A 25,709-nucleotide genomic window follows, 5' to 3' on the forward strand; every position below is an offset into this window, starting at 1 on the left:
TTAAATGTCGTTCAAGTAGTCTTCCCCATAGTCAATGATTTTTTTCATTACACTCAGTATCAGTGAATCAACGTCAGCCTCTGTGTCAATTTCTGAGTGGTAGTTCTTCACTGGAAAGATGCAGTTCAGTGGAATACCCAGCAGCACACTCAGTTCTTCCATCTGAGGTTAAACAAAATGTAATTGATTTTTTGCCACAATTCTGATATTTCGAAATAAGTGAATTCATTCCAAGCTAATGAAAAAGAAAAACACTTAAACTTTACCTGTTTCTTCAGCTGCTTGCTCTTGTAGACATTCTTTATGTTTTCATTCACCTCAGGATAGGCTTCATCAATTTTGGTAAGAACAGCAACTTGGGGAATCCCTGAGAGCAGAGAGTTGAAATCAAGGCTGACAGTTAATGTTTTATATTCCTGCTATCTGAAATAAGAGATTGTGAAACAATTACAGCTCTTTAAAAAACATGTTTTCTCACCTATGTCACTGGCTGCTGCTCTGATATCCCTTATCTTTAGTGTAGACTCAACATCCATTATTTTCAGTGTGGTGGCAGGAACAACACAAACCAGGACATGAACCTGGTCCTCTAGAGTTGGGTAATCGTTGTAGTACTGATCAGTCTTGGTCAAGGGAGAGCTGGGATTGAACTTGAAACAAATATATAGAACAGGAAAAGTCATTTCAAAAGTTTTTCAATAAAAATATTTTTTGTAGGTTGATTACTAAATGGTGCACACTGTACTGAATGTTTGATAGGTTCTGTAGTGATTGTACCTTGTAACCTTCTTTTATGTGTCCCTTCATGGCCAGTTTGACGTCGTCCACACTAATTCCTCCGTTAGTGCCCCTCTCAAGACCCATGGTGTCAGCAAAGATGAAAGGGTAAAAGGTTCCCGGTTTACTTTTCTGGATTTTATAACTTCTGTACTGTTAAAAAGAAAACAACAAAACAGACTTATTTTGACAATTGTACCACAGTTTGCGAGCTGCTGAGTGATTTAGTTTGAATAGTAATAATAAAGTTAAACAGAAATGATCTATAAATATGTACTGTAATGGTACAGTGCCTTCATACCTATAACCACAGGCTGTGTAAAATGTGGCAACATGTTTGATTAAACGTGAATCAACACACAGCCTGTTTCAAGTCACTGTGGAACTTTCTGTGTTAAACCAAATGCAGAGTGACATTTTTGCTACAGGATGCAAATTATTAGAAATTTATACAAATTATATGGAAATTAATCATTGGCTTGATCCTTTTAAACCTTCCCTTCCACACTGAAACGGTGAATTCAAACTAAAAAAGCTTTGTTAGTTGTGACCATTTGAACAACAACTGAGGTTTATGGAGCCAAATGCTTTGTCAATTTGAAATACACAAATGTAAATGAAACATGAAACTAATACTAATACTAAACCCAAAGGAAAAGGCAACAAACTATGACGTGTCGACATGGAATTTCTTATACTGTGTAGCTCTACAGGTGGTTGGTGTAGCCTGGGAGAAAGCAGTTCAGCCTGTTTCAACCCTCCCATGTTATCAGTCATGGTGAAAGAACAACATGGTGATCGTGTTGCACCATACAGGATCGTGTTGGACCAACCTTTTTTTCAAGGATTTTCTGCTTTCATTTTATAATGCTGCCAGTTACGTGACGCTATTAGCGTATAATAGTAACTATTATTGTTAACATGTTCTCTGATTGTCAAACATATATGACGACATTCACTTAACCTCAGAGACATCTACACCCACTTATGACTCACGTGCACAGGAGTATTATAGATATCACTGACAGATAGAGAGAGCACACTGTGTTATTGGCTAGGCTAATATCATTGTGTCCTATTCTTGCTGCAAGTAAAAGATCCTTAAGGCAACCTCGTCTGGAGTCTGTCTCGTCTCTTCTCTGAAGTGTTGGTAATCTTAAAGATTTATCTGACAATAATAATAATAATAATACATTTCTAAAACTTTAATGACTAATTACTGACCAATACAACAAAAAGTTTTTCATACTTTTTTAGTGAAGCTGTCGGCAGAGTTTGTTTCCACCAAAGCTCGAGACGCAGTTTTGCTTCTTAGAACGCTGTCCACAGAGTTGATGAAGCTGGACTTTCCAGCACCTGGTGGTCCATGAAGCAGAATCCTGAGAAGCTGGACTTCTTTATGAGGCTGATAGCCTTTCACCTGCTGAAGATCTCTCTCTCTCTGACTGTTTAATTAGAAAAGTGTTTTTCAACCTTTTTTGAGCCAAGGTACATTAGTTTTCATTGATAAAATCACAAGGTACACCACCAACCGAAAATATATTTTAAAAAAAATGAAACTCTGTAACCTATAGTGACAATATAAAGTAATTCTTGTCAAAGTGTCTTGAATAAGAATCAAATAAACACAAAGAAAAAAGTCATATATATATATATATATATATATATATCTACACAGACACTTGACAATGGCATATTATTTGCAGATAATAATTAATTTGTTTTCAGAAATGTTTTTTAGATCAATTAGGTGAAATTGGATAATTTCCCACAGCACACCTGACGATCTCTCACGGCACACTAGTGTGCCACGGCACAGTGGTTGAAAAACACTGAATTAGAAGATTAAAGTAGGTTGCACTTAAAGCCTAAAAATGTATGTTTCAAATGCTGCACATACTTGATGTACTTATGTACAAATAAATACAACGTAACACAAGTAAAGGTAGTGTCAGAAAATTATTTTCTACAATGCTTGTTTAAAACAACATACTTAACACTTACCCCCACTGTATTTTCCTCCATTCTGTACTTAACACTGACAAGTATAGATCACATAGTAGAAGTCACATGTCAAGTCAAAAATCTTAAATTGTATTTTATTTGCATCTCAATTCTCTATAATATGTGTATGTAAGTATCTTACATGGAGAAGGTTCCGGGGGATCTGATCCCAGTCGCGAAAAAAGTTTTTTAATCGAGCTGTGAACACCAAACACTTTCTTACATATAGTATGAACTATGTATTATGACTATGTATGTATTACCATAAAGAAAACCAAATGTCAACAGAATGTTTTAAATCCAGTTAATATTAAACATACAAAACAAGCTCAAATAATTTTCTGGTTTCTCTTAATCCATTTACACAACATTTAATGAACATTTGACAGGAAACATAAACTTAAAAATTCAAATGAGGGTTTTTAAAAGCAAAATAGACTTAATCCTGAGAATGGATACCATTTCACTTCTTCACAACAAAGTATACTACTAGATTTAGCTAAACAGATGTAACAAGTAAAAAGTCTTACCTCATCTGTTTTGGTTGTGAAAAGGAGCGTAGGTTTACCTAATGCAAAATACATTTAGTAATGATTGTGAAATCTGATGTTTAGATCATACGCCAAGTTCCATTTGATCACTTTTAATTAGTATGATACTTCATCATCATGAATATAGATTCCTAAAGTAATGAAGTACAAACACAAGCTCAGTATACCTCAGGGTTCCTGGTATTGCCGTGAAGCTGTTGATCTCTGAGGGTGGTGAGGTAGACTGATGTACAATGTGTGAGACGTGACAACTATAAACATCTCATCATACTTTTGGTTTCTTTTTCGGTCGTGTGATGGCAGTCTCGTCCTGGTGTATGGAAACTCAAGGTGGGGTTGGTTGCGTCTCACATTTAATAGCTTTTAAATTTTTAGATTAGTTGTACATTTATTCAGAAAGAAAAAAAAAATGCAAAATACGTCCCTATATTCAGGTCAGTGAATAACATCACAGAACCTGTAAGACCCACTACTGAGACAATACCTGTCTTTGAAGGCTTCAGTGCACTTCAAGTCTTCAATGTGACTCCATAGGACCCATGTTAATACAGATCCCAACAGGGCCTATTTCAATGATGATTCTTTCACATATACAAAAGTTAGTCATGGAATTCCTCATGTTTCTGGACAAGGATCAGTACTTTTCACATTATACATGCTTTCCTTAGTCAATATTTTCAGATTTTTTTGCATAAATGTCCATTCCATCTCATCACATAGTTTCTCAGCTGTAGGAACGTTGGAGTCATATTTGATGTAAAACAGCGGACCAGGATCACGGTGTTTCACCTGGGCAGTATGGTCAAAATGAGGAATATCCAGAATATCAACAATATATAATTTCATTTTATACACCACTTCTGTTGCTATGTGCATATGGTTTACCCAGCAAACAGTCACCCACCTAAATCATTTAATGACTATTACATTTACAACAATGAATATTTATAAACTGATAAAATGTGCATAAATGTCTTTGTAATTCAAAGAGCGAGCCCGTCTTTGCTGCAACAATGGAACCATAAAGCTAAAGACTAAATCCCATTATTTTTAGTTCTCTGTGACTGTTCAGTTCATTCAATTTATTGTATCCAACTGCAGTGTGGATGATCACTATGGCTGGTCCCCTCTTCAGCTTTGGCAAATAGTCACTGCTGGCTGAGGAAAACAAACGATTGCTACCAAATGTTACCACAGCAACCAGTATTTAAACATACTGTGCTATATCCTTGTAAGTATCTTCCATTGATAGTGTATATAATGTCATTAAATTTCTCTAAATTACCTGTTTTGAAATTCCCAGAAATGTTGTCTTTACAGCTACAGTGAAAAGTATTCTGGTCAAATTTACTGGAAATGTCGATTTGCCTTTTAATGGGCCGAACTTAAACTCAACAAACACTAGCTGCTGAAGTTGAGTGGTTCTTTCGCGTTGGTATGTCTGAACCGGGGACAGTAACCAGACTCCTGAATCTACATCAGTTTTCCATGATTCATTCATGAGATCTGAGGCAGAATTTTAATCCATTTCTTCTTGTTATTGATGTGAAGAGACGAAACTTCTCAACCAAATCAAACTGTTCTCCAGCTTCAATAGGTTACATGCTACTACTTTTTTCCACCTCCTGCAAATCCTTTATTGAACAATTCTGTCTCTTAATGTGTGTTATACATACAGTACCTGTATACGGAGATATCACACTCAATCAGTGGAGGAGGACGTAACCAATGTAAACATCTTATATAGAATTCAGCTGAACTAAAGCTTGCTTAACAAAAACATTTTCTAATGCTGGCTATTTGATCAACTGAAATGTGCTGAACTAAAGCAGAGATTTGGGGCTTAAAAGCCACTCTGTAAAGTTCACCTGTTTCTGCAGGATCTCATGTTGCAGTTGTTCCAATAGTGGTTTTTGTTTTCATTTTCTCCTTTCCAGTTCATCTGTGTCCCACCAATTAAGCACGTATAAGTCTGACCTCGACTCCAACTTATTTACACACCAGCAGAGTTAAAAGGAGGCCTCATAGACGTTGGGTACTTCCAGCAAACTACAGCTTTTGTCACAGTTACAGTTTTGATAAACGTTTTTAGTAACTTGATGTAGCTCTTTGTAACTATGTTACTGTCCAATCTGCATGATCTCACAGATAGGGATTCTGACTTTACTGTTTATCAGTTTTGTTAGATATAAAAGAGTTATGGTAGGGAAAAAACAGAAAGAAATGTTCTTCTTTCTGTCTTACCAGATACGGGGTTATTTACTGCTTTGCTTCAGCTTGTTCACTAGATAAGATGCACCACACTCATATTTTACCTTGAAGATACCAGTTAGGGCCGGCCTCGGCCACACATAGAAAACCACTGATACACGAAAGGCCGTGCTCCTCCTATTATACTCGGGTGGAGCCCAGATAGAATAAAACCTGTGTGTGCACTTAGTTAGGGGCTTCTCTTCTCCTACCCTTAAGGTGGTTAAGTTGAAGTCTCAGCGCTGACTCTGTACCTATTCTCTGCGTGTCTAATGAATTGTTGATTGGAGAGAAGTTGTCGTGTGATCTATTCATAGTTGAACTAACCTTTCCAATAGGTATAAATAACTTGGGCTGAAGGAGAGGAATATATTCCTCCTTCGACAGTTTTTATAGGGAGAAATGTTGAGAATAATATCAACGAATAGGTCTTTATTGTGAACTGTACTGCCTGAGAATATATAGTATTCTCAGGAAGTACAGTCTCTGCTGAGCCTTTTTCGGCCACACACAGAAAACCACTGATACACGAAAGGCCGTGCTCCTCCTATTATACTCAGGTGGAGCCCAGATAGAATAAAACCTGTGTGTGCACTTAGTTAGGGGCTTCTCTTCTCCTACCCTTAAGGTGGTTAAGTTGAAGTCTCAGCGCTGACTCTGTACCTATTCTCTGCGTGTCTAATGAATTGTTGATTGGAGAGAAGTTGTCGTGTGATCTATTCATAGTTGAACTAACCTTTCCAATAGGTATAAATAACTTGGGCTGAAGGAGAGGAATATATTCCTCCTTCGACAGTTTTTATAGGGAGAAATGTTGAGAATAATATCAACGAATAGGTCTTTATTGTGAACTGTACTTCCTGAGAATATATAGTATTCTCAGGAAGTACAGTCTCTGCTGAGCCTTTTTCAGTAGCTCAGTTTAGAATAACTGCCGTTAAGTCAGTTTTTATAGTAAGTATTTCATGATATTGTTATATAATTTAGGGTGAAGGAGAAGCATGGCCAGTTTTTCACCATCCACATTAAGACGGTCTGTTCTATGAACTTTATAACTGATTTTATTTAGTTTTGTTTCTTTATTTCAGTGCCGCCCAAAGTCCTGTGTTCCATGTGTCACTGAAGCCCATATAAATGAACTGTGTAGAAGCCTGTGTAAGCCACCTCTGTCAGTGATTTGGGATGAAACACTACCACCTCCTGTTCAACCAAATAGCTGCACCTCTGTTCCCTCTCAGCCTAAACAGACAATTTAATTCTACACATCACTTAATTCTGGGTCGTTTTTATGAGGTTTATACTCATTTCTATATTTTATTCATTATCTTTTCCTACTGTATTTACAATTGTCCCACTTCATAATGCATTACATACTGTATCTTATTCTTTAACAACTGATTTCTAGTAATAATTTTAAAATAATAACAATCATCTATTTAATCAAATGTATTATTAACATAAAATATGCTAGAAGACTTGAGATGTTTTTTGTGTGTCAGTTTCCTCTGATAACGGCATAAACTTGAAGTGAAACTGTAGCAAGCTTGCACAGAATCTAGACAGCCTTAAGCTTGATTTAGGGTTCTGCGCCGATTTGTCTGCGAAGCTTCGGCGAACATGATCGCCGTCACTTGGCATTTATGCTTGTGCGTCGGTTTCTTTGCAGTGCGTGGTAATTTACAGCCACAACGCTAGGGGGCGCTGAGTCGCGAAATCTCCTGAATTCGTGCGTGGAGTGTTTCATTTCCGGTTCCGGCTTTTTTCTATGGTTGCGGCAGAGTGAACAGCACCGTGACACCATTGACTGTATATACTAGCGTGACACAGGCGCCCTTGTATACAGAACGAACCGGAAAAGCTGAGAACCGGAAATGACGTAAAGCGGACCAATCACAGCCCTTGAGGTCTGCGTCGCATGTCCCTGCTGTCGGCGTCGTTTCGACGCGTAGTCAGGATTTTTTGGAGGTGCGCGTCAAGTGACGCAGACTCTCTGCGAAGGGGGTTCGCGGCGACGCAGACTCTCTGCGTACCGACGCAGACGATTTTTCGCACGAGCATAAATCAAGCATCACACTGCCTTCTATATATTCTAAATATTTCTAATCTTGAAAGTTTAAGATGTTTTTAGACCTAGGATGCACATGTGTTTTATTTTTGTACTTTTGCACACAGGAAGAATTATAAAACAAAGACAGTAACCTGACTTTTAAAAGCACAGAAATGTTCATTTTCAAATGTGGATTTCTGTTCCCAAACAGTGTTCCACAAATTCTGTCAAAGCTTAGCTATTAGGGTTTAGGGTTTGTGTTAATTCTCAGTCATCCAGGTCATGGGTTTTCTTGAAGTTGCTCCATCACTCATCCAAGAGGCTTCTTTAGTTCTAAAGGACTGGTGGGGAGTTTAGTATTTCATCAGGAGCAGCCTTGGGTGGTACACACTTGAAACTCACTTGACTAGGGTCTGTTAATAACAAGTACTCACCTGGAATCAGAGGGTGTTGTTCATAACTTGGTGGTGTTCTGGTTTTTGCTCTTGGAACTAAACTAGAATCCGGTACTGGGCCAGATTATCACTACTGAATCCATTCAAACACATTAATAATTTAAGGGTTCTTTTTTAAAATTATAAATAACTCCAATTTGAATATTCAGAAAAGAGCTCACTGGCAGTTTCCACCTCAAATGTCTCTGTGTGGAGTTTCACTTGAAAGCTTTCCACAGTAGTCACATGCACCCCACCTTGTCTCTCTTGATGAGGCTCTGATGTGATTTGATTCCACCAGCAACGCTAAAAGAAAACAATATTGGTGCATTTTGGCGTTGCATCGGTCAGCCAGCAGCTGGTTGGCATTGATGTACACTGTATGGGTAGTGGAGAGAGCTGGAAGTCTGCAGGGGGCTGAACTCAGTGAATTTAGCATAACTGAGGAAAATGATCGGCATGCAATGTCACTGCTGCGTGATGAATACACTCAGTGATCAGTGATACAATAGCTGTGGCCATGCGAAAGTAAGCTTTTATTTCATGTGAGTTTTGTCTGCAATTTATTCCTTTCATGAATGTGGTGTGATTTCATGGTCCGGTTTCTCCTTGATAAAAACAATATGTAAAGACAATATAATGCTCTGTTCTTGATTGACCATACAGCAGATTAGAGTAGAGCAGAACAACACAATTAGTATCTTTCTATAAATATGGTGGCTTTTGTGCACACATGCCTCTAGTGGATGTGCCTCAGTGTCTGAGGTTTTGTTTTTTGACAGAGTGAATGACTTGGAGGAATTCACCTCTCCTCTCTTTTACACTGCAGGATGTCAGTTCTACAATGCGACACCAACCTGATGCTGATATGACTTGACATCATTTTTGACAAGCGTTCGTTCAACATGACTGGGGTCTATAAACTAACAGTTAACACAGTAGTTAGAACCCATCATAGAAGACATGCTGTCATGAAGGTACTGGATCAAACTGCAGAGCTCAGACTTGCATATTTTAGGTAGATGGATAACATACTGAAAATAAGATCACATGTATACTTGACCTCATTTGCAGCTTTGATGCATCTTTAATCCATGAAGTTAAAACTTTCTGTAAAAGCGCCAGTGCCAACATTGACTCCAGTATGTTTCCATCACGGATGTGCTAGTTAATAAACTAACAGCTAAACCCATTTTGGGCTCCCCTGGTCTCTGTCCCCTCAGCCCTGAGTGGGCCCTGGACTTGAAGAGTTTTTTGAGAAGACATTTCATCACTCATCTGAGTAGCTTCTTCAGTTCTTTTTCATTTTTTTTTTTAAACGCTTTTTTGGAGACGACTTAAATGTCTCCCTGGATTATAAAACTATACAACAGAAATATCTTTTAAATTCTGTAACACTTCTGTAAAGTACTTCTAGATAGCAAACATCTTTAGTCACATTCTTTCACATTTGGTTTTGGTTTAATCCAGCTGTAAACAGACACACAGTAGAGATCCCCTACTGTAGTTTGTCCCTCTCCTTTTGTAGTCTGCAGATAGCACTCTGCAGCTCCATACCATTGCTGGGATTTCATTTGCATTAGGACTGCGTATCCAGGTAACTTGTCTATATTCCATAGGTGCAACAAAGCCGGACTGTGATTTTGCGTCTTATTTTAGAGTGAGCAGATAAGATAACCTGTAGGCTTGAGGAAGCAGTTTGGGAACAGTCTATTAAATGATAATGGCTACAGTTGGGGAATTTGGAAGCCTGACAGTGATTATTCCAACAACTCCTGCATTTGAATATTCAGAGGAAACGTCTTTGGGCCAAATTTCTGAGAGCCACAACTAAAGAGAATCGGTGAAAATGAGAGATGACACTGAGGAGAAACACTGATTTAACACGCTATTCTTATAAAGAAAAAGATTCTGAGACATTATTTTCTGCTAGTATTTTAAGCTTTCCTAAACAGAAAAGATGCATTGTATTTGATGGAACAGTTGGTTAAAAAAGAACAGTTACGTAGGTAGTAGATGAGCCGAATGTGAGTTTGAGAGATGGAAGGAAGCCAGTAAATGCGTAAATTGAAGGTTGTTAAACCTTGTCTCATTTTCTGGTTCTGCAATAGCACAGTATTTGAGAGCTGTGTTGAAAAGTACTATCTACAAGCTCCTCCAATGATACGTTAGCCTGGTGTAGGTAAACTCTACTCTTATTAGAATGTGACCATGGTAACACATCATTTGGATTTCATTATGGGGTGCGTTTAAATGGATAAAGAGAAAGAAATACCTCTGCATACACCTGGTTAGTCCTACAACCAGTCAGAGCAACAAAGTGCATTAAAGATTCTTGACAAATGTCTACTTCACTGTTTTAAAACTTCACATTGTATTTATGGTGGTCTTGTTATTACGAAATAACTGCCTGGGGCATTAATTAAGCTGACTGTTGAGTGGCAGAATGTTATTATAACTCTGTTACACTGATATGTTACTATTTTCAGAAGTCAGTGTAGTCTAAAGAAAACTTTTTTTTAAATTTAAGTTTTTGGAAGAACTCTAACTTAAATAAATGCTGAAGTGTTGAAAACATTCTTCATCTTTGAGTCGATGAACTGATATCAAACCAATCTCTAATGTGAGTGATCAGTTTATATCCAAATTGTAATTCTGGCCTGATTCACAATATAGTTCATTTTGGGGAATAAAGCACAGTTTTCAACTAAGAACTGATTCTGAGTCATGATGCCAGGAATCAGAAACAAGTGTGTGGTGAGATTGCCAACATTTCTACCTGTCTAAATGGCCATCTTCACAGGATGACGCTGATTGTGCATGATGGTCTATACATAGTGAAAATAAACATCCTGTTATTGTAAACCACAGAGGCAAAAGAGGTTTTGCTCACCCACTTGCTCTTTCTTAACCCTGTATTCAGACAATATATGACACATATGTCACGTACAACAGCACAAAGACACAAGAGCCAAAAGAAATGATCATTAGTGTAGTACTTTCCATATGTGTGGTGAAATAGGTTTAGACATGCTCAGTGAGGGATGAGGTGATGTGATAAATGGAGCACAGATTAACCAGAGTTCCTATGATGGATGGCCTCCATCATCAGAGAGCAGACAGAACCATGAGTCTGGTGGCTCTTGGATGAAGACACTCAGTGGGTGGTCTCTGAGGCTTTCTAGAGCCTTAACTTACATCAGTCACTGAAGATAGTAGCATCCTCTGGGGCTAAGCGCTGCTCCTGGAAGAGCCCGTTAGAGGTGACCTTGGACCATCCATCCTACTTTCCAGACTATGCAACCCTGGCTGACTCCATGCAGTGCAGGTCATTAGAGTAAAGTAAATGACCATAAATGTATTGAATTGTATTGTGCCATAAAAGTTCATGCGGTTATGCAAGGTGTGTCAACATACACCAATCAGCCACAACATTATAACCACTAGAAACAACCAAGAGAAGTGAATAACATTGACCATCTTGTGACAATTCAATGTTCTGCTGGGAAACGTTTGGACCTGGCATTCACCTACATGATATTAGGAAGGTAGTCATAATGGTATGCCTGATTTAAGAAGGCCTGTCCCGCCAAGCCTGCATTTTGATTGAGAAGGTGTGATTAAGTCTTTAAGAAAATGTTAAACATTTTAATTGCAGTACTGTCTCTCGTAACTCAACAGAGAATAAGTGTGATAATAGAAATTAGGATGTGTTTGGAATATACTTAGTGGTATCTTATCTCTAGTGTTTTCGTAAAGGAACCATCTGGTATATTAATGAAAGTGCTGCTGCTGCTCAGACCTCATGCCCACAGTGGTTGACCATGGTAAGCATTTCTACGTTGGATTTTTTTGTTTTGCATCATATTTGATACATCAGGCCTTTATGGCAATTTACTGATCGCATTTTTTAGAACAAAAGAATATAGATATACTAAAAATACTGTTCATTGTATTTTTAATATTTCATTTGACCATTATATGTACAATATACTGTATAACGCCACTACCGGTCCTTCTAACAAACGTTTAAATGTTCACCTTCTGGTAACGATTTACTGGAAGTCCAGCTGGAGCAATGTTAAGTAGTTTCCCCTTAATTTGTTCTTGCTCGACTGACAGCTCTTTTTATTATGGTTACCAATCATTTTGTTAAATGTATGCAACAATGTTCTGGGACACAGAGACATGCGACCTACAACACGCTTACTTATTATCACATTAAAATGCAGGACTCCACCCTGGAGGTGCCAAGAAAAACTGAGGAGTAATAAAATGCCTTCTCATTACTGAAGATATTTGACCCTTATAAGGAGAGTAAGAACAAGGACATGGACGGAAATAAATGGATCATAAAACAAACCTGGGCTTGCTATGAATTGAGTGGCAAATACTGCTCCAGTGTTTACATCTGAGTGTAACTTTTCTTTATTCCACATGCTGTGCAAATGCCAAGATGGATGGTGTCAGTGGAAGAGGAGGAGGAGGCGGTGAGGGACTCAGCATGCCAGTCTGGTGAGCCAGTGATTATTAAACAGCCAGCCCAAGCCCATCTCAGCCTGTGTCAATGCACACATTTCTGCCCAACTCCTAGGCCTTGCCCTGCAGAAGCCCGTGATGGCATTTAGATGTCAGTATTGTAGACAAGAGAGAAGAGAGGAGACAGAGAGGGTAACATTTTAAACTGTGCTGCTAAAACCAGCTATTAGTTTAGGACATGTACGCCTACACTTTTTGTGTTTTGTTCTGGGTTCATTATAATGCACGCATAACTGTGTGCTGAAAGCAACAAAGCATGAAACATAATTTCCTCATTAATATTGCATAATCATGCAGCTTTGTGATATTACCAATCAAGCTCAGGGACAAAAACACAAATGGAGCCACATCAGTCTACTGTTGAGCACCCAAACACCACTTAAATTTCTTCTTCTTCTCTGGCAGGATATCAAATTAATATTACCCCAACAGTGTGCAAGTGCTTCGCAGCTGATTTCTTTCCTTTTTCTCCTTTTTTTATTCATTTAAAATGAGATTTGTTTCAGTCCATTACCCTGGCCTGCTGTGAGGCTTTATGGTTTACAGATGGTGCAACAGCTCATCTATGACAGACAAGGTCATTGCTTTATACTGTTGGTATTCTTAAACATACTAAATGTGTAAATATGACTCCTGTCAGCCTGGTAACAGTTTAGACTATTTGCCCTCTGCTCTTTTATATATATGCTTATTTTCTTTCCACCATTTTTCTTTTGCACTTCAGTTAAGCTGACCCACAGAAAATGCTTGAAAATGAATGATTAAGATGAAAACCCCTGACATTTAGAGCTTAGTAGGATTGAACCACAAAAACTACATATTTATGTTAAATTTAAGTTTAAGTTCAAAATTATATGAGCTGCCTTTATAGCCATGGATGTTGTTTGCTATCCATTGTTTGTTAACAGCTGTTTTCACCAACAAGGTTGTACAGAATAGTAGCTAAAAATCAGTGGATATGGAAGCATTGTCACAGATTGATCGGCATCTTCTACATTTTACTCATTAGACTGGTGCTGTTTATATTATTTTCTCATAGGTTAAAGCCAACACAAGCCTAACCGACAACTACAAACTACAAATCAAAATAGATGTATTAAATAACATTTCAGAACAAGACAGAATTGGAAAAAAAGTCATAATCTCAGTTTATATAAAAACCTCAGAACCATAAACATTCACCACCAACCATGATCACCCTTTCAGCTTTGCTTCCCTCATTGTGCTCCATTGGCTGTAGGTGAACATATAACACTTGGCTGTACAATATCTGATTTCCCTTTCAGCAGAAGCTTTATGTTTCAGGGTTTTGTTTAAAACAGGAGAAAGCATCTGCTTAGTAAATGTCCCATTTCCTCCAGTATACAAAGGAAATTTATTTTAATCTAAAACGTTGTTGTTGTAAAAGCCTGTCTTTAAATGGCCATTCAGGGCAATGTGTATTTACCTGCTTCGCACCAGTGGTGCCACAAAAAAGTCAGGGTGTGAAGATAATACCTTCCCATCCTGTATCATACCAGTCATGAGTACCATCAGTTCCCTCAAATAGCACAGCATGATCTTAGCACCTGTGTCAGAATCCTTGAATTTACCAGAAGTCAGTTTTCAGTTTTCACACCTAAAACAGACCAAATGATGCTTTTATTGCTAAAAAAAATTGACCATGATCAAATGCTTCCAGTGACTTAATCACTACCTCAACCCTCATTTAGCTGCTATGCTATTCCTCAGAAAAATGACTTGCACTAAACATAATCTGTTTCAGTGTAGCACACCAACAGAACAGATGTTATCATTAACTCCCCGTTTATACCTATTATAAACTTGCTATCAGTATCTTAATGTCTAGTCTTCATATGGACCATTACAGTGGCGGAGAGAGTTCAGTGCACTGCAATTTAAATCATGCACAGGCTAATTAAGACACCACGTGAGATGCAAATAATTGCACCATTAGCAAATGACACAAACGTACTGCAAGCAGCACAAATGACAAGAGAGCCCAAATAGTGATGAAAAGGCTCTGAATAACTTACTAAGTATTATTAATGCCGCCACTCATGAATTGACAAGGTAGTAAAAAGCACATGACTTGAAATCCTGAAGTCATAAAACTGGATTTGCTTTTGTCGCGAGTGTTTGCAGCACATGTATAGAAACACAGAAAGACACTACAGAAAATGCAAGTGAGACTGCCCTAGTGTTGAGCTGCTAACGGTTCAAGAATGCTCATTGATAACATATGATTAATACTTGGTGTAGATTCAAAGGCGAGCAAATACGTGCCATGGTCTCCACAAAGATGATCAGTGTCTAGTCACCAAGTCTGGTCCTTACATGTTGCTACACTGTATGTCACTCAATCCATACGTGAGTGTTCACAAAATAGTCTCCTCCACAAGTACATAAAAACTGTTTTTGAAATCCCTATGTTTAGCTGAACGCTACTTGACCATACCTCTACTAGTAGTAGAGCTGAAATTATGAAACCCCAGTTTAATCGTTTAATCGGAGTTGGACAACTGACTGTAGACCAGACTGCTCTCTCAACCATTTGCTATGTGGACATACAAATGTCTTAGAAAACATTTGTCAAATCATGGCTGCTAAATGTCTCTGAATGTGTTTGTTTAAAGAAAAGCTATGGTTTAATTTATTTGCATAATCATACAGTTTGAGAGCTTCTGTTTAGTTTACACTGGTATTAATCCTTCCTTGTAGGTATCCCTTTCTGTTGTCTCCATGTTTCCCATGTCCTAATCTTTCTCATTCAGATCTTGATGTAAATTTAACACCTGTACCCAACATAGTTAAGACAGGTATGAACTGTGTCTGGTTTCAACATGTCAACAGCGAGATAGAGAAATCTGAGGATTTACGATCATTGGGTTATACAATAAAACACACCACAATAGCTGGACTTATGAATGCTTGCAACTTACATCAGGACAGGAAAGAAAACAAGAGAGCTCCAGATTGCCGTTTAGCTGTTTAAGATGATATTTCTAGCAAGAAGCAGAAATAGCAAGATTGTTTAATAGAGCCTCTTTTTGTTTCATTGTGGGAACACTACACCTGGAGGGTTACTGGTCCCAGCCAACAAAGTGTACTTAACAGCAAATAAACGCATATGAACATTTTTACACTTTCTTTTCTTACAGATTCAACAAGCCAGGCATAACCAGTGTGAAGTGAAGAGGCAAATCAATCTGGACACAGCCAGGCCAGCTGTATTGCCGTCATCTTCATCTAAGGTAGCCATGTGCGGTCTCTAGCTTCATATTCATATTGCAGATATAAGCACGGTATCTTCTCTGCTACCTCTTGGAAGGATATCAAACAGGAAAATGTCATGGAAGTCACCCACCTAGACCAGACCACGCTCACCCCATGTCAGTGACAGTCCTTGGCAGCAGCCATCTCCAGCAGGATGCTGCCTGACACAGGTACACACACAAAAACACTTTAGGAACAACTAAAAAAACATGAAGAACAGCACAAGGTGTTGACCTGGCCTCCAAATTCACTAGATTGCAAACTGATCAAGTATCTGTGGGATGATCCACAGAGGCCCCTCCCCTCAACCCATAGGACTCAAAGGCCCCCCACTAACAACATCCTGTTGCCAGACACCACAGGACACCCTCAGAAGGCCCATGTCCATTCTCTGATGAGTCACAACTGTTTGGGAGGCGCAAGGGAGACCTACACAGTATTAGGAAGGTGGTCATAATGTTATGCCTGATAGGTTGTACATCTCTCAGCATGGCTCAATTGTTGGTGTTAATGATAAATTATGGCCACAGTTGGGGAATGTAACTGATAGGAAAGGAAAGCTGCCCCCAGCATCTTAGATAGGGATGTCCCAATCAAGTTCTTTTACCCACCAATCCAATGCCGATCTTTAAACATTCAGATACAATCCTTATACAATCTTAAATGAACAAAATTTCCTCCCCTGGAGATTCATAAAGGCTTTTCTTATCTTACATGGACTAGGTATGATCTCCAACAGATGGCGAAAACCTGTGTTCCCTACTCCAGAAATGGGCTGGTCATCCAGTGCCATAAACTGTAATCTTCTCTTCATCGTGACACTGACCACGTTTACATGGTCTTTAGTATCCCGAATTTGATCGGGATATTGAAGTATCCCGATTTCGTGTTTGTCCATGTAAACACCATATCCCGAATTCAGAAATCGGGATATGCTCATTTCCCGATTTCAAGAAACCCGGCTTTGCTACCTGGAGTACTCCGATAGAAGCCGGGATACTGGAGCATGTATACACCTTATCCCGATTTCTGACGGCTGCCCACTGTCTGCGCAGGCGCGAGTGACGCCAAGTGACGCACTAGATATACAAACAACATGGCGGCAACGAGAACGTCTCACTTTTGGAGCGACGAAGAGACAGAATTTTCCCTTAAAGTAATGAAAGAACTAAACATAACGACGTGTTTAGATGGCAGAAAACACCGACATGCTGATGTATTCAAATCTGTTGCGGAAAAGCTACGTGACGCTGGTTTTCCACCTCGCTCCTTTGAACAAGTTAGGTCGCGTTGGAAAACATTGAAAAAGACGTAAAACACGCATGCGCAGATAGGATGCAGCGATCGGAAAACGGGATACTGTTATTTATCATGTATACGGGGATATGAATAACCGGGTTTCTCTGTGTTCCATGTAAACACCATATCCCGAATATGCTCAAAGCCGGGATAAGCCTCAAAATCGGGATACTAAAGACCATGTAAACGCACTGACTGTCTTGAGAGTACTCCATGTATTCCATTTTGTGATTTTTTTTGTAAGTGCTGAATCAAGTTGCTGGTATTGAATGATGATCTCACACTACTTTGCCAAACATCCACATCGCATAATTTACAATTTTCTGTCTGACTGACTTAATTTTCCAGAGTGAAGTTCTTTCATACAGCAGACATGTTGAGTAATGTGATTTTGGTTCTTCTTCAGTTACTACATAATTCCATGTGTTCATTCATAGTTTTGATGCCTTCAGTGAGAATCTACAATGTAAATAGTCATGAAAATAAAGAAAAAACATTAAATCTGTCCAAAGTTTTGACTGGTACTGTATATATATGTATAGGAATTGTAATTGTAATTGTAATAATAGTGCATTGGGGTATTTGTTCATATAGAAATAGAACTGCAAATACATTACTAGATGATCGCAAGCGATCATAAAGGGGTCCATGCCGTGGCGAAGTCGTCCCCGAGCTGGATGCAGAGATATAAGTCACCAGTAGCGCTCTCTATAGACCGTAATGCACGAAACTTGGTGGGCTTGTAAGAGGTCATCCACAGATGGTTTCTGAGATTTAACCCTCCTGTTGTCTTCGCGTTTACTGCGCACGCGGGCTGTTTTGACTGATTATAAAGCATGATGTATAAACACTTTAAAAATAATTTTTTTTTTGTTTCACCTTTTTATTGAACTTGTTTCCAACACATTAACATACATTTTATGTTTAGTTTTGTAATTTATGGTATGATTTACAAATCATTTTTGAGTAAAAACAGCATAAATTCTGAATTATTTTCACTATGCTTATGATCAGAGGCATATGTGTTGATCCATTATCACAGACTGGTATATGTCAATGTTCAGGCAGGATATTGTTTTGAAACCTTTTTGATTTTTTTAATGGTAGCAAATAGTCACACCCGTTGTCCTCACGGGTCAATTTGACCCGGGCTGTTTCAATTGGTTACAATGCATAATGTGTAAAATGATCACACTATTGTTGTTATTCTGTACATAGTTTTGGCAAATTTCATGACGAGTCATAAGCACAAATTTTCAACTGCTTTTAGACCTGTATTTATGAAAATAAACCTAATTTACATGACATTATTAGTTATTTGGCATAACTACTTATTGGCATATGTCAAGCATTAGTCAGGACACCCCAAGGTCAAAATTGACTGATGCACTTGTTTTCATAAATAAGAGAGCAAAGAAATATAATTTAATAATAAAGTGCAGCATTTATTTTAAAATGAATGTACATCGGAGATTGGAAATATTACACTGCATGTGTGTGTGTGTTCGTGTGTGTACATGTATATGTGTGTGATTTTGGTTTTGTGGGGGGGTGTGCTGGTGTGGGGATGTGTGCTGGTGTGGGGATGTGTGTGTGTGTGTGTGCGTGTGTTGTGGGTATGTGTGTGCGTGTGTGTGTGGATGTTTGTGAGTGTGTGTGTATGTATGTGTATGTATGTGTATACATGAATGCGGGGGTGTGTGTATGCGTGTGTGTTAGTGCGTATGTTCATTCATTCATTCATCTTCTATACCCGCTTATTCCTGTTAAGGGTCACGGAGGTCTGGTGGAGCCTATCCCAGCTGTCATCGGGCGAGAGGCGGGGGTGACCTGGACCGGTCGCCAGTCTATCGCAGGGCTAACACAGAGAGACAGACAACCATTCACACGCACACCAATTAACCTAATGAGCATGTCTTTGGATGGTGGGAGGAAGCCGGAGTACCCGGAGAGAACCCATGCAGACACAGCGAGAACATGCAAACTCCACACAGAAAGGCCAGCCGGCCCATGGATTCGAACCAGTGACCTTCTTGCTGTGAGGCATCAGTGCTAACCACCTTGCCACTGTGCTGCCGTGGTGCGTATGTATGTGCGGTTATGTGTGTGCATGTGCACATTTGTGAGTGTGTGTGTATGCGCGTGTGTTAATGCGTATGTGTGTGCGTGTACATGTTTTCATGTGCGTGTGCACGTATGTGAGTGTGTGTGTGTGGATGTGTGTGTGCGGGTATGTGTGTGACTTTGGTTGCGTGTGTGTGGGGGTGGCTGAGTGGATACTTACTTACTTACTTTCTTACTTACTTACTTCCCGAGTTCTGTTGTTGAAGTGTGAGTGTCAATGCCTTCAACTTATTGAAAAAGGATTTCTCCCTCTCAGAAGCCTCTCGGAGGAGTTCAATTTCCTGCTCCACGTCTTGCTGGAGAGTTTCTTGCTCAACATGCAGTCTCTGGAAATGCATCTGGCACTCTGGTAAACCCTCAAAATGAGAAGATGTAACAGAGAGCGGTTCAGTTTCAAACCTCAGGTTGAGCTCTTGATATAAAACTTTTAAGGTCTCGAGCTCATTCCTTGTTTCCTCTTCCTTGTTCATGAACAGTTGTTTTTGGCTTTTCTCGTGAGCCAGTTCTTTCCATGTTTCATCCAGTTGTTTTTCCACACTGAGCCTCAATGATTGCTCTTCTAAATATTTAGCCCTCTGCTCCTCTGAGTAGATCTGTGTTCCATGGTGTTCATTGATCAAATCCTTTACCTGGATCCAGAGAGTCTTTTTTTCACTTTGCTCTGATTCTAGATTTACAGAGAGCTCACAGAGGTGTTCTTCCTGCAAGAAAATGGTCTCGTCTGCCTTTTGGAGTTGAGCCTTTAGCTCCTCAATATCTTTGAGCAGGGCCTGCAGCTCTCTTGTTTCTTCAACTTGTTGTTGGAGTTTGATCCTCAATGATTGCTCTTTTAAATATTTATCCCTCTGCTCCTTTGAGTAGATATTTTCTCCATGGAGCTCACTGGCCAAATACTCTATCTGGTCCCAGAGAGTCTTGTTTTCACTTTGCTCTGCTTCTAGATTTACAGAGAGCTGACAGAGGTGTTCTTCCTGCAAGAAAAGGGTCTCCTCTGCCGGTTGGAGTTGAGCCTTTATCTTATCAGTATCTTTGAGCGGGGCATGCAGCTCTCTTGTTTCTTCAACTTGTTGTTGAAGTTTGATTCTCAATGTTTGCTCTTCCAAACATTTTTCTCCCTCTTTGTGGAACAGCCTGCACTGCTCCTCGGAGTAGACATCTGCTCTTTCGAGTTTGTCTGTCAAATCCTCTACCTGGATCCTGAGTGACTGGTTTTCATTCTCCTCTGATTCCAGTTTTGCAGAGAGCTGACAGAGGTCTTCTTCCTGTAAGAAAATGGTCTCGTCTGCCTTTTGGAGCTGAGCCTTTATCTCCTCAATGTCTTTGAGCAGGGCCTGCAGCTCTCTTGTTTCTTCAACTTGTTGTTGAAGTTTGATTCTCAATGATTGCTCTTCTAAATATTTAGCCCTCTGCTCCTCTGAGTAGATCTTTGCTCCGTGGAGCTCATTGGTCAAATATTCTACCAGTTTCCAGTGAGTCTTTTTTTCATTTTGCTCTGATTCCAGGTTTGCGGAGAGCTGAGAGAGGTGTTTCTCCTGAAAGAGACTCTTCTCCTCTACTCTTTGGAGTTGGGCCTTCATCTCCTCTGCATATTTTAGCAGGACATGCAGCTCTCTTGTTTCTTCAGCTTTTTGTTGAAGTTTGATTCTCATTGATTGCTCTTCTAAATATTTGGCCCTCTGCTCCTCTGAGTAGATCTTTGCTCCGTGGAGCTCATTGGTCAAATACACTACCTGGTTCCAGAAAGTCTTTTTTTCACTTTGCTCTGATTCTAGATTTAGAGAGAGCTGACAGAGGTGTTCTTCCTGCAAGAAAATGGTCTCGTCTGCCTTTTGGAGTTGAGCCTTTAGCTCCTCAACATCTTTAAGCAAGGCCTGCAGCTCTCTTGTTTCTTCAACTTGATGTTGAAGTCTGATTCTCAATGTTTGCGCTTCTTCCAAACATTTTTCTCTTTCTTTGTGGAACAGACTGCTCTGCTCCTCAGAGTAGACATTTGTTCTTTCGAGTTTGTCTGTCAGATCCTCTGCCTGGATCCAGAGAGTCTTTTTTTCACTTTGCTCTGATTCTAGGTTTGCAGAGAGCTGAGAGAGGTGTTCCTCCTGAAAGAGACTGTTCTCTTCTACTCTTTGCAGTTGAGCATTCATCTCCTCAATATCTTTGAGGCGGGCCTCCAGTTTCTTTGTTTCTTCAACTTTTTGTTGAAGCTCAATTCTCAATGTTTGCTCTTCCAAACATTTTTCTCTCTCTTTGTGAAACAGACTGCTCTGCTCCTCAGAGTAGACATTTGCTCTTTTGAGTTTGTCTGTCAGATCCTCTACCTGGATCCAGAGAGTCTTTTTTTCACTTTGCTCTGATTCTAGGTTTGCAGAGAGCTGAGAGAGGTGTTCCTCCTGAAAGAAACTGTTCTCTTCTACTCTTTGCAGTTGAGCATTCATCTCCTCAATATCTTTGAGCCGGGCCTCCAGTTTCTTTGTTTCTTCAACTTTTTGTTGAAGCTCAATTCTCAATGTTTGCTCTTCCAAACATTTTTCTCTCTCTTTGTGAAACAGACTGCTCTGCTCCTCAGAGTAGACATTTGCTCTTTCGAGTTTGTCTGTCAGATCCTCTACCTGGATCCAGAGTGACTGGTTTTCATTCTCCTCTGATTCCAGTTTTGCAGAGAGCTGAGAGACCTGTTCTTCATGCAAGAAGATGGTTTTCTCTGCCTTTTGGAGATGAGCCTCAAGCTCCTCAGTATCTTTGAGCCGGGCCTCCATTCTTCTTCTTTCTCCAGCTTTTTGTTGAAGCTCAGTTCTCAGTGTTTGCTCCACTTTCAGACATTTTTTTCTCTCTTTGTGGGACAGACTGCTCTGCTCCTCAGAGTAGACATTTGCTCTTTCGAGTTTGTCTGTCAGATCCTCTGCCTGGATCCAGAGTGACTTGTTTTCATTCTCTTCTGGTCCCAGTTTTGCAGAGAGCTGAGAGACCTGTTCTTCCTGCAGGAAGATGGTCTTCTCTGACTTTTGGAGATGAGCCTCAAGACCCTCAATATCTTTGAGCCGGGCCTCCAGTTTTTTTGTTTCTTCAACTTTTTCTTGAAGTTCAATTCTCAATGTTTGCCCTTCTTCCAAACATTTTTCTCTCTCTTTGTGGAACAGACTGCTCTGCTCCTCAGAGTAGACTTTTGCTCTTTCGTGTTTCTCAATCAGATCCTCTACCTGGATCCTGAGTGACTGGTTTTCATTCTTTTCTGATTCCAGTTTTGCAGAGAGCTGAAAGACCTGTTCTTCTTGCAGGAAGATGATCTTCTCTGCCTGTTGGAGCTGAGCCTCAAGACCCTCAATATCTTTGAGCTGGGCCTCCAGTTTCTTTGTTTCTTCAACTTTTTGTTGAAGTTCAATTCTCAATGTTTGCTCTTCTTCCAAACGTTTTTCTCTCTCTTTGTGGAACAACCTGCTCTGCTCCTCAGAGTAGACATTTGCTCTTTCGAGCTTGTCTGTCAAATCCTCTACCTGGATCCTGAGTGACTGGTTTACATTCTCTTCTGATTCCAGTTTTGCAGAGAGCTGAAAGACCTGTTCTTCATGCAGGAAGATGATCTCTGCCTTTTGGAGCTGAGCCTCAAGACCCACAATATCTTTGAGCTGGGCCTCCAGTTTCTTTGTTTCTTCAACTTTTTGTTGAAGTTCAATTCTCAATGTTTGCTCTTCTTCCAAACATTTTTCTCTCTCTTTGTGGAACAACCTGCTCTGCTCCTCAGAGTAGACATTTACTCTTTCGAGCTTGTTTGTCAATTCCTCTACCTGGATCCTGAGTGACTGGTTTACATTCTCTTCTGATTCCAGTTTTGCAGAGAGCTGAAAGACCTGTTCTTCATGCAGGAAGATGATCTTCTCTGCCTTTTGGAGCTGAGCCTCAAGACCCACAATATCTTTGAGCTGGGCCTCCAGTTTCTTTGTTTCTTCAACTTTTTGTTGAAGTTCAATTCTCAGTGTTTGCTCTTCCAAACATTTTTCTCTCCTTTTGTGGAACAGACTACTCTGCTCCTCAGAGTAGACCTTTGCTCTTTCAAGCTTGTTTGTCAATTCCTCTACCTGGATCCTGAGTGACTGGTTTTCATTCTCCTCTGAATCCTGTTTTGCAGAGAGCTGAGAGACCTGTTCTTCCTGCAAGAAAATGGTCTCATGTGCCCCTCGGAGCTGAACTTCAAGCTCCTTGATATGTCTGAGTAGGGCCTGTTTTTCATTCCAGCCAAAAAAGTAGTACAAAAGCCTGCTGGCCCAGTTGTTGGTGACCAGGGTTGGTACATACGGGTTTAGAGTCATAGCACTGCCTGAAGATACTCTCAGTAGTTTTTCACTTGTTGGAAACAAAATGATGTAACTTAACTCAACTCAACTCACCTGAACTCAGCTACCTAACTGGAACTACCTATACATATATTTGATGATGTCTTTGATGTCATTGAAAATTATGCCTTTGATCTTTGACGTCACACGATGACGTGATGACGTCAATGAGTCACGTGACTACAGGCCACACACCTCACTGGTCAACAAACCTTATACTGTAAAATCGAACAGTACAAGTCTGTTAAAGAAAACTGGTTGTATTAACTCGAATTTTTAAAAAAGCTATTTCAACACAAATGTTCTAAGTTATTATAACCGATTTTTGAATTAAAGTAAATAGTGCTCAACCACTTTACTACTCAAATAATTCGACTGTTATGTGTGACGTCACGTACGTGCGTACGTGCTTCTTCAGCAGGCCGCACAAGCTGACCACCCTGAGAGAGAAAAATCCGCCGTGATGGTAAGTTCTTCGAATAATTAAGGCTTTATTTAACTATAGAAGTTAGCGCTTTAAAAAAAAAACAAAGTTACAAAGTGCTAAACACACAAATAAACTATATTAACATCTATATTTAACATCATATAGGCTACTTACGTTGCTGGCTGTGAACGAGAAATGCGGAGAAACGTTTTCAGCTTGTGAATTACTTCGATATTTGGACGTTGAAGCAGCTAAAGCTGCTGGTGAATTATTTGTTCGGTGAAAAAGTCCGTAATGTCGATTCCCCGCTGGACGAGCGGTGCTGAGACAAATTTGCAGCTTGTGAACAACTTGATATTTTACTTTAGGATATTTAACTCTACTTTAAGTTTAGGCAGTTATGGAGATATTTTTTGAATATTGAGATGAAACGTGATTTTCTTAACCCGCTCAGATTAGGCCTACACTATTCTTTGAGTGCATCTCTCTGGCGAGTTACTATTTGGGACTCATTTTAACATCGTCTTTTATTTTATGCATTACTTGTGTCAGCAGTTATTTTATGCGTTTGAAACGTAAATGTGAATTGAACAAACGTTTGTCGGGTTTGTGTATTGCCGGGGGACGCCAGCGCGAACGTGTGGCGGATGCAAGCTGGTAGCCTGGCACCAGCAGCGGTAACGTTTTCATTCTCGCCAGAATCGGTTTGTGTGCGTTTAAAAGCTGTAGAAATGTTCGCCTGCTTTTCAGACACTTGAGGCCACGCGAAAGGCTCTCTCTCTCTCCCTATGTCTGTGTATGTGCATGTTTGTGTACGTCGGTGCGGAGCAGGGGCGGACTGGGTGGGATAAGTGGCCCCTTGAGTCGTTGACAGACCGGCCCACTTCATGCGCGGCGTGGCCAGCCAGCCAGCAACACAAGTTTCATATAGCCTACCTTGATGAAAAAAAAAATTGCATTTGATGTTGTTTTGGAACATAATCATATAGTAATCATTAACCTGAACCCTACAGAAAAATAATTACTGCAGTAGTGATTTTACAGCATGTAGTGATTTTAATGCAAACGGGTCACACACAATCAAATTTGGCCGACCAATTTGCCAGGCTGTTAGAACTGAATGACACCGACTGTCTGGTGTTCTAGGGGTGTTCTATAGAACAAACACAAGGAGAAAAATCTGGAGGCTTTGGAGAGACAGCTTACTGACAAACTCCCAAGAACTCAAATACACACTACTAGGCCCTGCCCTGTTTGGCCTCACCAAGTATTTCATGTAGTTTGATGCAAGTGTTTTTTTGTTAGTTTGTTTCTGGGGATAAAGGCCTCCAACATCAACTTAAGTTGACTTGTTTACATTTGCACAATATGTTTTCGAATTAATGTGAATTAAAATATACATTTTGCACAATGCAACTTTTTCTGTTGGAGAATGTTTGTTTTTATGTTTTAATTGTTTTCACTGTTTTTAACAGAATGACATTTCAGTCACAGTTTTGCACTTGCCGCACCTTCTGCTCATGTTTAGTGCAGTTTATTGCTTACCTTAAAAAATATTTTTTAATAAAAATAATTTATTGAAAGTGACTTTTTTGTGCAATGTGATTTATTAATTTTTAATATTGACTCTGCTAGATAGGTGGCAAGCCAAAACTT

The 25,709-nt window shown here is 39.6% G+C and overlaps 1 protein-coding gene across 1 annotated transcript; it reads right to left on the reverse strand.

Annotated features, from left to right (window-relative positions):
• On the reverse strand, window positions 1-23,602 carry LOC311508861 (uncharacterized protein; the record flags this gene model as incomplete). The annotated part of the gene is made up of 6 exons (XM_084573851.1): window positions 1-162; window positions 267-367; window positions 479-650; window positions 778-930; window positions 2,027-2,133; window positions 19,486-23,602. 6 exons carry the CDS (start codon window positions 23,600-23,602, stop codon window positions 1-3), a joined length of 4,812 nt encoding a protein of 1,603 aa, XP_084429977.1.
• Window positions 23,603-25,709: the final 2,107 nt, after the last annotated feature.

The sequence above is a fragment of the Chelon labrosus genome (genome assembly GCF_963514085.1).
Source record: "Chelon labrosus genome assembly, chromosome: 23".
NCBI lineage: Eukaryota > Metazoa > Chordata > Actinopteri > Mugiliformes > Mugilidae > Chelon > Chelon labrosus.